The sequence below is a fragment of the Diplotaxodon limnothrissa genome, linkage group LG19 (genome assembly GCF_057381915.1).
Source record: "Diplotaxodon limnothrissa isolate DT_005_m linkage group LG19, D_limnothrissa_male_GT1.1, whole genome shotgun sequence".
In the NCBI taxonomy this organism is placed as follows: domain Eukaryota; kingdom Metazoa; phylum Chordata; class Actinopteri; order Cichliformes; family Cichlidae; genus Diplotaxodon; species Diplotaxodon limnothrissa.
In genome coordinates, this window is record NC_140614.1 from 11,096,873 (window position 1) to 11,111,868 (window position 14,996).

General features: G+C 49.3%; 1 protein-coding gene across 1 annotated transcript in view; it reads left to right on the plus strand.

Annotated features, from left to right (window-relative positions):
• Window positions 1-14,996, plus strand: part of eipr1 (EARP complex and GARP complex interacting protein 1) — a 61,359-nt gene that overhangs the window by 41,263 nt on the left and 5,100 nt on the right. The window contains exon 7 of the mRNA XM_085342957.1: window positions 11,924-12,091. Within this exon, the coding sequence (XP_085199083.1) occupies window positions 11,924-12,091 (168 nt within the window). The remainder of the gene's footprint in view (window positions 1-11,923; window positions 12,092-14,996) is intronic.

Here is a 14,996-nt window from a genome sequence, read left to right on the forward strand (position 1 = left end):
TATATAAATTGAAGCGATGTCTGCCACTCTGATATGCTGACATGTCAAAACAGTGACTCTTCCTGTTGGATCACAAACAGTGATGGTTTGTTTTCTCTGAGCTCTGCTTTAACGGCACAAAATTGATACACAAATCTAAAAATGTAAAAGAATAAAAAACATTCAGATGCTTCAGTAGACACAGACACACACAGAGAGAGACACACACACACACACACACACACACACACACACACACACCGAGGTCACAGCATGTCGTGTTTGTGTTTCACTGTCTGTGCATGTGTGAAGTGGCTGCAAGTGTGAAAGAGCAGTCTTTGTGTCTGTGTGCGCGTGTGTGTGTCTGTGTGTGTCAGCCTATCATCATGCTCCACTACCTCTGCAGGTGACCTCTGAGGTGTCTCCCCCCACTTCTCTCTGACACACAGAGTAAAAATAGACCGACCCATCGGTGGTTTCCTCTCACTGCTTTGAATTTGTTTCCATTCACTGACTGACTGCTCGTATTTTCTTAGGCTGAGATGATGGTGCAACACTCTCCTGGCTGGTTACAGACTGGATGCATACCGGTTACGGACTGGATGCAGGCCGGTTACGGACTGGATGCAGGCTGGTTACAGACTGGATGCATACCGGATGCAGACCTGTTACAGACCGGTTACAGACTGGATGCATACCGGTTACAGACTGGATGCATACCGGTTACTGACTGGATGCATACCGGTTACAGACTGGATGCATACCGGTTACTGACTGGATGCATACCGGTTACAGACTGGATGCATACCGGTTACTGACTGGATGCATACCGGTTACAGACTGGATGCATACCGGTTACGGACTGGATGCAGGCTGGTTACAGACCGGTTACAAACTGGATGCATACCGGTTACGGACTGGATGCAGGCTGGTTACAGACCGGTTACAGACTGGATGCAGGCTGGTTACAGACTGGATGCATACCGGATGCATACCGGTTACAGACTGGATGCAGGCTGGTTACAGACCGATTACAGACTGGATGCAGACGGGTTACAGACTGGATGCAGGCTGGTTACAGACTGGATGCATACCGGTTACAGACTGGATGCATACCGGTTACTGACTGGATGCATACCGGTTACAGACTGGATGCATACCGGTTACGGACTGGATGCAGGCTGGTTACAGACCGGTTACAAACTGGATGCATACCGGTTACAGACTGGATGCAGGCTGGTTACAGACTGGATGCATACCGGATGCATACCGGTTACAGACTGGATGCAGGCTGGTTACAGACCGATTACAGACTGGATGCAGACGGGTTACAGACTGGATGCAGGCTGGTTACAGACTGGATGCAGACCAGTTACAGACCAGATGCAGACCAGTTCTAAACTGGTTGCAAGTTAATTGCGCACGATGGCAATAATTTTGGTTGTGCATTCAGTCAACAGTGGTTCTCTGGTGTGACTATAGCATTCTTTTTCTCCTCTTCTCTAAAATAAGGACTGGGAGTGCAGCTCCACCAGCAGCAGACGCCTCGAGCTGGTTATCTAACACCCTGGAGAGGAGCTTGGTCTCTACAGCACCCTCTTGCCTCCCAGATGCATAGCTTTTTTTCTTTAAAAAAAAAAAAAAAAAGCAAAGATAGTGCTGCTTATAAAACATATATGATGCCTGTTCCACTTTGTACTGATGTAATATGCAGCATTATGTAAATTATGGAATACTCGGCTCTGATACGGGGACAGAAAACTGTGTTTAATGGAAAATCCTGACACACTCTCACTCCTCCTCAGCCGGCTGTTCTCACTGCACCTTTGCTTTTACATTATTCACAGAGTAATCCCTGCTGTACTGAGCTGCTGTTGTGATTTTTTTATTTTTAATTTTTAGGCAGGTCTGTTTCATTAATGTATTTTTAAAAGGTCTTATTTCAGTTGTGCCACAGGTCGTTAGTGAGAGCTGGGCAGCATTGTTGCAGAGATGAACAATGTGTGCAAAATGTGCATCAGCTCACAGAGTGGAGCATGTGGGCTGTAACAAATATCAGAATCAGAATCAGAATCAGAAACTTTATTGTCATTGTCATGAGAACAACGAAATTAAGAATGGTCCCCGATCATTGCATCATCCCTAGCAATATCAAAATATAAATAAAACAATAAAATTCAATAAATAAAATAGATAGAATACTTAAAATACTAATAAGATATAACAGTAAAACATTCACATACATTCCCACACACATGCTTCAGACCGTGCATAGATTAACACAAGAGTGGCGTGATGGACATTTTTTTGTAGTATTCAGATGTGTTATTGCAGTTGGATAACAGCTGTGTTTGAGTCTATTAGTCCTTGCTCTGATTGCCCTGTACCGTCTGCCTGAGGGCAACAGTTCGAACAGGGAGTGGCCAGGATGTGAGGTGTCTTTTATGATGTTTTGGGCCTTTTTAAAACAGTGGGCGTTGTGTAGAACTTCCAATGTGGGGAGAGGGCAGCCAGTGATCTTTTGGGCGGTGTTAATGATCCCTTGGAGTGCTTTCCTCTGAGCCCCTGTGCAGCTAGTGTACCAGATGCATATGCAGTAAGTTAGAACACTCTCAATGGTGGCTCTGTAGAAGGACACCAGCAGTCTCTGTGTGATGTTATTCGTCCTGAGAATTCTCAGGAAGTACAGTCTCTGTTGGGCCTTTTTCAGCAGCTCGGAGGTGTTCACACTCCAGGAAAGGTTCTCCTCTATATTGACTCCCAGGAAGCGGAAGCTTGCCACCCTTTCTACACAGTCCCCATTTATGAATAGTGGTTGGATCTCTGCCTTTTTCCTTCTGAAGTCTATTATGAGTTCTTTGGTTTTTGAAGTGTTGAGGAGGAGGTTATTGGCCTTACACCATGACGTCAGCTGCTCCACCTCGTCTCTGTACGTAGACTCGTCTCCCTTGGAAATGAGCCCCACCACTGTGGTGTCATCTGCAAATTTCACAAAGATGTTGCTGTGGTGGCGAGGAGTGCAGTCGTGTGTGTAGAGAGAGTAGAGCAGTGGACTGAGCACACAGCCCTGGGGTGAGCCAGTGCTGAGACTCAGGGCTGAGGATGTGTGATGGCCAACTCTGACTCTCTGTCTACGGCCCGAGAGGAAGCTATTGATCCACATGCAGGTGCTGTATGGAAGCCCCAGGTCTTGTAGCTTGGCCACCAGTTTGTGTGGAAGGATGGTGTTAAAAGCTGAGCAGTAATCCACGAAGAGCATCCGCACATAGCTACCATGCTCTTCCAGGTGAGTTAATGCAGCATGGAGTGCTGTGGCTACAGCGTCTTCCGTGGATCGGTTTGCTCTGTAGGCAAACTGGTGTGGATCCAGGCTGCGGGGCAGGGCTGCTGTGATGTGTCTGCGGACCAGCTTCTCAAAGCATTTCATTACCACTGGGGTGAGTGCCACCGGTCTGTAGTCATTCAGGCCGGTGATGTGGGGCTTCTTAGGCAAGGGGACTATGGTGGAGGACTTCAGGCAGAGTGGGACAGTCGCCTGTGCGAGGGATTTGTTGAAAATCCTGGTGAAGATCCCAGCCAGCTGTCCTGCACAATCCCTCAATATTCGACCTGGCACACCATCAGGACCCGCCGCCTTCCTCGGGTTAACAGCCTGCAGCATGCGCCTCACCTCGTGCTCTTCCAGGGTGAGGGTGGTGCTGCTATGGGTGGTGTGTTGCTGCTGTGGCTCCAATACCTCCGGTACCCTGGTCTCAAAGCGGGCAAAGAAGATATTCAGCTCCTCTGCCAGCTCCAGGTCACCGTCCGCAGCTCCGAGATTGATCTTATAGTTGGTTAGGTGCTGGATGCCTTGCCACACCTGCCGGCTGGTATTACTCTTCAAATGGTCCTCGATCCTCCTCCTATAGTCCCCCTTTGCCTCTCTGATGCCTCTCTTCAGGTTGGATCGGGCTGTGGTGTAGTAATCCCTGTTGCCAGACCTGAACGCAATGTTCCTCTCCTTCAGCAGCTGCCTGACCTCCCGGGTCATCCAGGGCTTTTGGTTGGGATAAGCCCGGATCCGTTTGACTGCTGTAACAGTGTCTATGCAGTGTTTTATATAGCAGAGGACACCGTCTGTGAACATTTCCAAGTCCTGATGTTCAAAGATATCCCAGTTAGTCCTGTCAAAACAGTCCTGCAGCTGCTGAGAGGCACCCTCTGGCCATATGGTAATATTCTTTGTGATGGTAAGAGCAGTTTTCTTGAGGGGGGCATATGCAGGGATTAGAAACAGTGACAAGTGGTCAGACTGACCCAGATGTGGCAAAGGTCTGGCCCTGTAGCCCATTTTGATGTTGGAATAAACTTTGTCCAGAATCTTGTCACCCCTAGTGGCACACTTGACGTGCTGGTGGAATTTGGGGATTGCTCTTTTTAAGTCTGCGTGATTGAAGTCCCCTGCTACGATATGTACAGCGTCAGGGTAAGTGCTCTGTTTATTATTGATGTTTGTATGCAGGAGTGCGATCGCAGAGTTAGCATTAGCATCTGGTGGTATGTAAACAGCTGTTATTATGACAACGGTGAACTCCCTAGGTAGGTAGATGGGCCTGCATTTAACAGTCAGATATTCAATGTCCGGTGAACAGTGACGGTCTATTATCACTGTGTTGGTACACCAGCTGTTGTTCACATACATACAGAGCCCCCCTCCTTTGCGCTTACCGGAGTCCACTGTTCGGTCATGTCGCTGTGTGGTATAGCCTGCTAGCTCAATAGCAGAGTCTGGAATGGATTGATGTAGCCAGGATTCAGTGATAAGAAGGATGCATGAGTCTTTGATGAAGTTATTCGCTGCTATTTGCAATCTCAATTCGTCCAACTTGTTCGCGAGGGATCTGGCATTTGTGATGAATAGGCTGGGGAGCGGTGGTTTGAGTGGCTGCCTCCGTAGCCTGGCTAGCGCGCCGGCCCTGCAGCCTCGCCGTCTCCTTCTCTCTCGACGCCGCCTGCGCCTCCACCCCGAAGGGATAACAATCCATGGGGAGCCCGGACTCCTCGCTATTTCCACCGGTATCTTGTGTAAGCGGACAAATTTGCTAGTCACGCTCTCGCGGTAGCTTACTCCAATCTTGAGGAGATCATGTCGGCTATAGATGTTATTCGCTTGGCTGGTAGAACACAAAAACAAACATAAGGCGTACAAAATTATCCAAACATAGCATCGATCGGTAGAACACTGAGCTGCTGCAACTACGTGCGCCGCCATCTTGAAAAATATCACATAATTATATACAGCAGATTAATTATCCTGCAGATTGGAGCTGGTGATGTGTACACAAACAGTCCAGAAAGGATCCAGCTCAATGTCAGAATAACTAAAATGTCAGTAATTCAGCTTTACTCGCACATTTTTGATTCCTAAAGCCATGTGGAGCTCGTCAATAAAGTCAGAGTCATCGGTTTACAACAATAGAATTCAGAGTGTAATTGTCTCTAATTAAAGGGCTCACAGCGCTGGAGTGTAACCATGGTTGCTGGTGCTGAAGGACATAAAAACTGAGAACAGGCAGCAGAGCTATGCAAAAGTCTCATGCACTTATCTGCAGTCGCTCACTCCAGGTTTATCCAGCGTGACACGACAACCCGAAACATGCAGCCGGTCATAAAAATGTAAAGCGTATGACCCCACAGAGACCTGCTCACAGCACCTGTGAGAGGACGCCGATCGCTCTACGCAGTGCTCCGAAGGCGCCCCGAAGGCGCTCGGGTGACGCTGCACTGATGCCTGAGGCTTCATTCAGAGGCGGTTCACTGCGTCCTGGGCCGCCTTGAAGGACCGCCTACTCATTGTGTTCTTTGGACAAGCCAATCACGCAGTTTGTTCTGAGAAAGGCGGCTCTCTCCACACTGTCAGTATTTCTAAAAGCATGTAGCGACGTATGTGATTCGGGATCCAGTCTGCATTACTTTGGTTTCTTCTTCCAATCGCTGTGTTTCTTGGTCAGTCAACAGCTCCATCGGAGCTACTGCCAGATGTCTGGGCTGGAGTCATGTTCTCAACCAGTTCAAGAACTGGGACCAGTTTCGTCAGGATGTTTGGTATTTACTTGTTTTCGGTACAGTTCCACTCGTGTAAAGGTCGCGTGATCCTCCACGTGTGTTTAGGTTTAAGCAGCACAGCTACTCAGTTGGTAGAGGCAGCAGGATTTCTTGGTCGGGTTAACCTGTAAAACTATTTGGCTGTGTTCATGCATCGAGACTTCTCTGTTAGTTTAGGTAAGAGGTGGGGAACTCCGGGCCTCGAGGGCCAAGCCCTGCAGGTTTTAGATCTCACCCTGGGTCAACACACCTGAATCAAATGTTTAGTTCATCACCAGGCCTCTGGAGAACTGTTGAGGAGGTCTTTTAACCAAGGACACTGGCCCTTGAGACCTGGAGTTCCCCCACCCCTGGTTTAGGTGATGAAACAGATTTACGTCTCAGGCACGCAGCCATGCAGACTGCTGGGCGACCTGCAGTCACCAGGGAAAAACATGGATTCAACCCAACCGGTTGGTGAACGGTTCCCCCACGTTTCTGTCATTGGTTGAATTCAGTGGCGAAGAACATGCTACACCAAAAAGCTTGAGATTTCTTTGGTGCCCTTCAAAATAAGTGCCTTTTGAAGCATGTTTGTGGCACTGGTAAGGTCAACTTTTATTTTGAAGGCAAACATTCTCAGTTTCCAAGTTTCCAAGGCAGAAGAAGACTTTCTTTGGTCTGGTCTGTCCCCGGTCTGCAGGCCTGGGTGACGAGGATGCTTTGGCGCACTATAGGAATCATGGATTGGTTCAAAGTGCCCCATTTCCTCCTTTCTCATAGCTGCTTCCTGTTTGTGCGGGTAACTCGTCTCCCCACAGAGGCACAAACCATACTTCCATGTGGAATAACTCGGATGTGAAGTCTTGCTGATTGCAGAGAGTAAATGGACTGTTCCCAGAGACAAAGAAATAACTTTTTTTTAAAATAACTTCCCACTTTGGACAACCAGTAACTGCTGTTTGTAAGTTAAAAACGTCTTTAAAGAGGAAAGATGAAAACAAGTTGTTAGTTTGTGAGGATCTGACTGTGGGCCCACCGGGTGGCTTTAAGCCTTTGAATAATATTAGGCTAGCTAACAGCCATGTAGTACTCGCCACTGGGCATGTAGCTGTGCCTCTCTGTGAGGGAGAGAGGCCTGTCACTGGAGATGTTCTTACTCTGCATCGACTCAGAGTTCCCTTTTGGACCCACAGTCCACAGTGAGACACACACAGACGCACACTGAGCTGTGTAATAGCTGTCAGGCCTGCAGCCATACCATGCTCTGCAGGGTGCATACTGAACAGCAGTGCCGTGTTGCAGTGAAGCATGGATCCTGTACATCTCCCCTGTGGTGTGTATGTGAGCATGTGCAGAACGAGCAGATATGTAGAGCGAAGCGAAAGAAGCCGAAATGATTGATGGCGGTGCCATTTGCTTCTTTAAACGCCGGCTCTCTGCTGGTTCAAAGACGACGAGCGGACATCGTCAAACCTCCTCGCCCGGATCAGCCCGAACGCTGCCTGACCAAAACCAGCGTTTCCATTCCACCTACCCATCAGCGCCTCGGCGTGCCGTGATGATAGGTTAGCCGAGGTTAGCATATTTTATTCACATATTCAAATCTGGCTCTATTATGCAAAAAGTGTTGGCTGTTCAAAGTATCATATTTCACATTCAAATACGGGCCATTATGCAAAAGATGTCAGCTGTTTTTGAAATAGTGCTCTTCCATATGCCACTGTTGATTTGAGGGTGACCTTTTGAACCCTGCCGCTGTCAGATCGATCATCCGTGACCTTTTCCCGCGCTCCGGGCTTTTCCTCGGAAGACACGAACCAGACATCCCGCTGTAGCTCTCATAATGGAGGGGTCGGGACCTTATGCAGGCTTTGAAATAATTACAGAGAACACCTTTACGTTTAACACCCCCACCGCCGTGCTTATTTAGCTGCTCCACCTGCTGCAGCACACGCTGGACGGAGGTTACAGGGAGAAAGGGGGAAACTGGGTGAATATTTGCACTCTTTGGCCTTTGTTTCCTGCACTGATTGGTTATCAGTTGGGACAGTAACCTCACCGCAGTCACGTGATCGGTCAGATGTTTTATTCAGTAAGACCTGAGAACATAAAATCATCATGAAAGAGTTCAGCGAGCTCAGAGATCAGGTGAGCAGCGAGCTCATTTTCTCCTTTGTGTTTATGATCGGGGGCGTCGCCCCCTGCTGGGCAGTATAACAAACGCAGGTTTCAGGTGTTTAAACTTCGTTTATGTTGGAAGTTTGGACTCTTTGCTTCACACGAACCTCTGTGCTCTCCTCCATCGTTTAGCCTGCTTGATGCCACGATCCTTTACTTTTTGTTCGTTTGCAGGCTCCTCCCCCTCCTCCCCCCTCCCTGCCTCCCTCTCCTGCTCCCATCTTTCTTTCTCTGCCAGCTCCATCTCAAAGCCAGGCTTTAATTTTGATCAGCGATGAAATGATTGCTCTCCTCTTTCGATTTTTCTTTTCTTCCCCCTCCCATCTTGCTGTGGTTGCCATGGAAACAGGGATGTGTGTGTATGTGTGTGTGTGTGAGATTGTCGATCCCCTCAGCAGAGAGATTTATCACCCAGACTAAGCCTGTGTGTGTGTGCGTCTCTACCTTTGTAGCTTCCTGCTCACACTCTGCCTGTATTTACACACATAAATGGTATTTGTGGGAGTGTGTTTTCCCGGTTTTATGTTTTTATCTGCGTGTGTGTGTAACAGTGTGTGTAATAGGTCCCCGTCCCCTCGTCAGCCCCCCATCACACACACTCGCTGGATGACTTAAGATTGAGCGTGTTTGATGGGTCGACTGTAGCTCTAATCCTGCTCATGCAAACATAAACACACAGACACACACACACACAGTCCCAGGTCCCTCCTCCATTAGGCCGGGCCGGGGGGGGGCAGGGTTGCGTGTGCCGGTGTGTGCCTGCGTGCTTGGCGGGGGGATCGCTCAGAGACACCAGAGAGGGAAAGAGCGAAACTAACCCAATTTCCTGCTCCATTTCCTTTTCACGCGGCGGGCGCGTCCCATTCCACAGCGGGCCGGGTTGAACACCAGCCACCCTACAGCCCCGGGTCACGCCTTATACCTCAGAGTCGTACGCAGGACAGGGAGGCGGCGCTGTAAATAAATCATGTGCTGCGACTCGAAATTACTCATGAAATTGCTATTTTGGGAGTTCACCAGAAGTTCCGAGTCAGCTCGGATCAGGAAGCTGCTGCTTGACGAGCTCGGGCGTATTTATTCCTACCGGCGACCCAACATCCCCGTGACCCGCACATGCATCAGCATCCAGGAAAGTGATGTCACAGGCAGGTCAGGAGGAACGCTGTCGTCGAAGGCAGGTACGACTTATCCTCACTGATGGTGCTGTCTTTATGTTGGAGTGACACGTAAAGACGTAACCATGGTGACGCATGTTATTGACACCAATCGTACCGAGCTGGAGTAGGAGTGTCCTCATGGTCAGAAACACTGACGGCATCACATCACACAGGAAATGAGAGCCGCTCATTTATAAAAGCATCAGGCCCTCTGAAGCCTGTTTATCTTCAGCGAGATGGAAAACATCTGTCAGCTCATCAGAACATCAGCAACGCTCGTGGCCTCCATCGGAGAAATAATTCAGACATGTAGAAAAAAACAGAAACGACCATTTCATCCAGATACATCTAAGGGTGGGCGTGGTCACGTGGCTCCAGGCCAAGTGTCCAAGGAGAAGACATGAGAGGCGCCATGTTTGGTCCATCCTCCGTCTTCTCCTGCTTGAGTGGGTTCAGTGGGTGGAGCAGTGAGTCTGTCATGTGTGATGATGCTAAATAATAAAAAACTTGAAGCATGCCGTGACCGACGCGGCGCACGTCAGACCTTCAGGGTGACGGCTCTATGTCCGGCATCAACTCAGATCTGCAGGTGTGAGCAGAGCGAGGGGTCACGCCGGCCGTGCGTCCCCTCGCTCTCTGTGGGCTTCAACTTCTTCCTCGTTGTTTGACATTTCCTGAGTCGCACACAGTCCCCGAGCCGTCTCGACCTAATTGGAGCCCAGCGGTCTGCCTCGGGTCGTTCTCTTATTCCTTCCTTATTTTAATGAGATTTTTAATTAGCATGTTAATTGCCTATCGCAATCAGTGGGGCGACGAGCTAGCTGGCTAGCTGCTGTTGGCATCCAGCTGCGCCACAACACAGAGGCTTTCCACGCAGACGAACAAAGCCGAGCCGTGCCGGGCCAAGCCGGCCTGCAGAAAACCTGCAGTTTCTGCAACACTGCGCTGCATTTGTGGCCGAGGCGCCACCACTTCACTCACGCAGGTTTCCATCTACTCGTGCATAATTTGCACGCTCGGGTGTCACGTTTGTGGAAATGTGGACACAACAGGCAAAAAGTAATGAAAACAAAGGGAAAATCACTGAACAGAAGCTCAGAGAAACAAAGACATAAAACAGGAAGTGACCAGAGCTGAAGCCAGACCACAGGCTGATCCCTCTGACCAGGTCTGGGTTGGAGGCGGAAACAAAAGAAGCCGTGCGATGGCTGCTGGCCGGTAGCCTGCACGCAGAGTGTGATTGTCTGCTCCAACTATTACCTCCGACTCCGGAGCAAACCAAAGCAAGCAGCAGGTAAAACGTTCCATAAATGTCGTCTTCATTTGTCTCAATTAAGTCGTCGTTTTGAATTCTGCAGCCTCTCAGAAAGAACGGAGCCGGCACTAAAGACCAAACGCTGAGATCATTCCTGGACTAAACTTAGAGTTTTGACAAATGCAGCATGTTACTGAGTGATAACCGTGTAACAGTGGTCTCTCTGTGAGTCGGGCCCGTCAGGAAACTTTTGATCTAACGAGTCATCTTCCTGGACGTGAAGGTTGGGCGTTCGATGTCCGGCTGCTTCAGTGGGGTCACATGGAGCAGAAAAGCACAATGATGCCTGTACATTTACCAGATTTCTACCCCCTCCCCACTTCAGATGAGCTTCTTTGAGTCCACCTGCCACTGCAGAGGCGGTCCTGATGGATCAGCTGACCTCGGGCCCCACCCACATCAGCTTGTGGCTCAGCTCATACCTGCCGGTGCAGGCGAGTAACAAATCATGTACAGTTCAGAGTGTTTAAGCTGCTTTATTCTCTGCAAGCTGCTTTGGAACCCACCCCGACCTGTTCCATTTAATCGATGTTGTATTTTTCAGTGAAGAACAGCAGCTTTAAATGTTGCAGCTCCAGGCTTTTGTTGGGCGCGCTGTCTTTTTAATAACATTTTAAATGCATTCATTCTCAGGGTGGTGTAAAAACCTCAGCCTCCACCCGTGAGCTCTGGGAGCACTGATTCTTCCCTGGTGATGCTCCACTAATGAGAATCTTTAAGAGCGCGGCGTTTGCTGTCATTGTGCTCACGCTGCGCTCCGGCTGACCGAGCTGAACGTTGGCAGCGCTTCACGGGTGACGGCCTGAATTCGCCTCTTACAGCGGTAACCACAGAGGAGTCGCTGCTCTGAGGTCAGAGGAGGAAGGGTGTGAGAGCGGGACGGTTTTTCTTTTAAAGGTGTGTTTGAGGGAGATAAAAGGAGGTGGAGGCGCTGTCGTGTCTGTTAGCAGGAAGTCGAGGCTGTGCCGTTGTGAGGCTCGCCTTTGTAATTTACCACCACCGGTGTTGGCCGCTTTATTGAGGCTGGCCTTCGCTGACGGCGACACAGAGAGGCTTTGATTTACCCGGGAAGCCTCGGTGAAGCTTCCTCTCCCTCATATCTGCTCTTGTTGTTACGCCTCCTCCTCTTCCTCGCATTCGTTGCTTCCTCTCACTCTCATCCTGCTCGTTTCTGCTCTTGTGCATTTGCCTTCATGCCTCTAACCGCTCTCTCTCCCTCTCTATCCAGTCAGATCTACTGTATAGAGAACGCCCACGGTCAGCTGGTGCGCGACCTGGACTTTAACCCAAACCGCCAGTACTACCTGGCCAGCTGCGGGGACGACTGCAAGGTCAAGTTCTGGGACGTCCGCAGCGTGCAGGAGCCCGTGAAGACGCTGGAGGAGCACTCGCACTGGTGGGTGGATGCAGAGAGGTCAGGGCGGGTGTCCAACACCTGAACCGTGCCCATATGTGGGTGGAGTTCCAGCTGGAGCCCATGAAGTGAAGTGTTGCAGATTTTTCTTTAATTTGGGCTCAAATCTGAAAGTAGTCCCCAAGTTATTGTAGTTTTCTTTAAATACAGTTACTTCAGTTTATTTAATGTAGCCATGCGACCTTTAACCTTCATGTAGCCCGACGTGGCTGCAGCTCAGGAGGTTCCATCCCCAGCTCCAGTCTGCCACAGAGCTGTAACAGTCTTTATTTTCACAGTTTCAGGAGTACAAATGTGGAGCTGTAAGTATTTAAGCATTTGGAGTCGTGACGTCACACCTGCAGCAGACCTCCAGGTGAACATTTCAGGGCTAAAAATTAATTTCAGCTTTTTTAAAAAAACAATCACATTTACACCAAGGCCGAGAATAACCTGCAGCAGTTTAATATCTGCAGGAAGCAGCGCTGGTGCCTCATGTTTGATCCCAAAGTGCATTCTGGGTAAACTTTCAGGGCTCTCCTCAGCCTGTGGCAGAGGTGTCTGCTCAGAAGACGATAGAGCAGGTGAAGCATGTGTTCGTAACCTGCAGGATCATCTGCACGGCCTCATTAAATATAACAGCTGATTCTGAGGGGGATGTTTTCCACCCGCCTCCAGAACGAGCGGCGAGATGTGCTGACCTGTGCTCAGGATGTGGTGTCACCGCGTTAATGTCACGTTTGGCCTTTGCTTCATTATCTTTAGACGAGCTTTAATGAAGCTCAGCAGAAAAACCAGAGTCAGAGGTGAACGATGAGGGCGGGGCAGCACATGACAAAGGTGGGAACACAGACAAGGACAGGAAGTGGAAGGCAAAGAAAGTCACTGGCAAAATAAAACAGATGCAGACAGCGACGGGAAGCAAACATGAGCTTTAATATTTGAGACGCTCTGACAGGAAGCAGTGATTCTTTCATTAAAGCTTCCTGTGTGCACGTGTGCAAACCTCTCCTGACTTCATCTGCAGAACCAACTGTAGGGTCGCAGGTAGGGATGGGTACCGGTGTCCGGTGCCATGATGGCACCGGTTCTGACATAAACGGTAGTAACCAGATCGAAAAGCAGCGCACATTTCGGTGCTTTATTTCGGTGCTTTTTTTTCCTGAGCTGTGATACACTTCTAGCCAATCATTTTACGTTTCTGAGGATAGTAGGCGGGGCCAGGTACGTACGTTCTTTTAGAGCAGAGCTACAGATTAAAAATGCCCAAAGCGAAGCGGTCAAAGGCTGGCTGTACTTCACAGCAAAAGATGCAAACTCAGCAGCCTGCAACAAGTGCTTTAAGATGATACTGTGATACTGTCAAAGGAGGTAACACCTCAAATCCGATGAAACACCTGGCGACGCATAGTGGGTTTTTTAAAGCCCAGAAATGCGCCGTATTTGATAGCGTGCTGCGAGACCTCACACCGAGTACATCTACTGCGGGTGTGGTGCCTGTTATCGACCCGGAGTTAGCAACATCCCCCAAAAACCCGAAGAGGAGAGTCCTGGCCCCTAGCCCTGCCAGTGTAGCAGAAATGATGACGGATGATGATGGCAGCAGCAGCCGTTCTTCTCTGCGTGAGTAGCTTAATGTTGTTCGTGTGTAATTTACGTTGAGTAGGCTAACCACGTTATTACATTAATGCATGTAAGGTGAACTAGCAAACACCGTCGTAGTTACATGCGGCTGTCTACTTGTTTGATAGCAGATGCTCCCTTCACCCTGGCCAAAAAGGCTAAAATGACCAAAAAAAAGTGGAAAACAGTTAAACATGAGAGGTTTTTGGACAAAGTTTGTGTTTTTTCCATTGTTTAAGCACTGCTTCCAGCCAAGAGTGATACCATATATGCCCCATAGCTGCAGAAAAGGCTAACATTGTTATCTTTTTACAAAAAACCAGCTGAACATGAGAGGTTTTTGGACCAATTTTGTGTTCTCCATTCTTTAAGCACCGGTTTGAGCACCGGCACCGTTTCAAAAGTACCGGTTTGGCACCGGTATCGGATAAAACTTAAACGATACCCATCCCTAGTCGCAGGACACTTGAGCCGCAGTGAGGAGAAACATGGCCGTGCTGCTCATTGGCTCCTGCTTTTATTAACACCTTTATCTCCCAGCTAATGAAACGGCCTGACCGCTCCCGCTGCAGAAAAAGTTCGTCACGCCCTCATTACTAATTAAACACGCAGCCACTCGCTTTGTCACTGAGGACCGGAGCGCAGCGCCACCCAGCCTGCTCGGGGTCGTCCGCTCTGTGTGTGTGTTTGTGTGTGTGTGTGTGTGTGTGTGTGTGTGTGAGCTGAATAGATGATCAGTGTGTCTGAGAGCCAAACTGGGCTACTGCTGCAGCACACCAACCCTTACCTGATACACACACACACACACACACACACACACACACACACACACAGAGACACACACTCAAGAGCAGCCGTTATCTCCAAACCAAAGTAGAGTTGGCAAACATATCCATGGCTGCAGATGGGATCTCTTGTGATACGAGATATAGGTAGGTGTGTGTGTGTGTGTGTGTGTGTGTGCGCGTGCGTGCGTGCGTGCGTGCGTGCGTGAGCATCTAATCTGTCTTTCTGGACATGTTTTCTTTTTATCTCTGTGTGTGGTTTCTGCATGTTCACGCATCTTTTGTGTAGTGCATGTGTGTGTCTGTGTGTGTGTGTGTGTGTGTGTGCTCGTTTTTCGGAGCGCAGTCAGGATATGGCCTCAGGGCTGCTGGGGGTATTAGGGACTATTTTTTAGCAGGGAAGCGGATTAGGGGAGCGCGGGGAACGGCGTGGCCGTGGCTGATTTTCTGTCAACAGCCTCGGTTATCCCTCAATCCCTCCCTGTGAGGGAACTGGGACT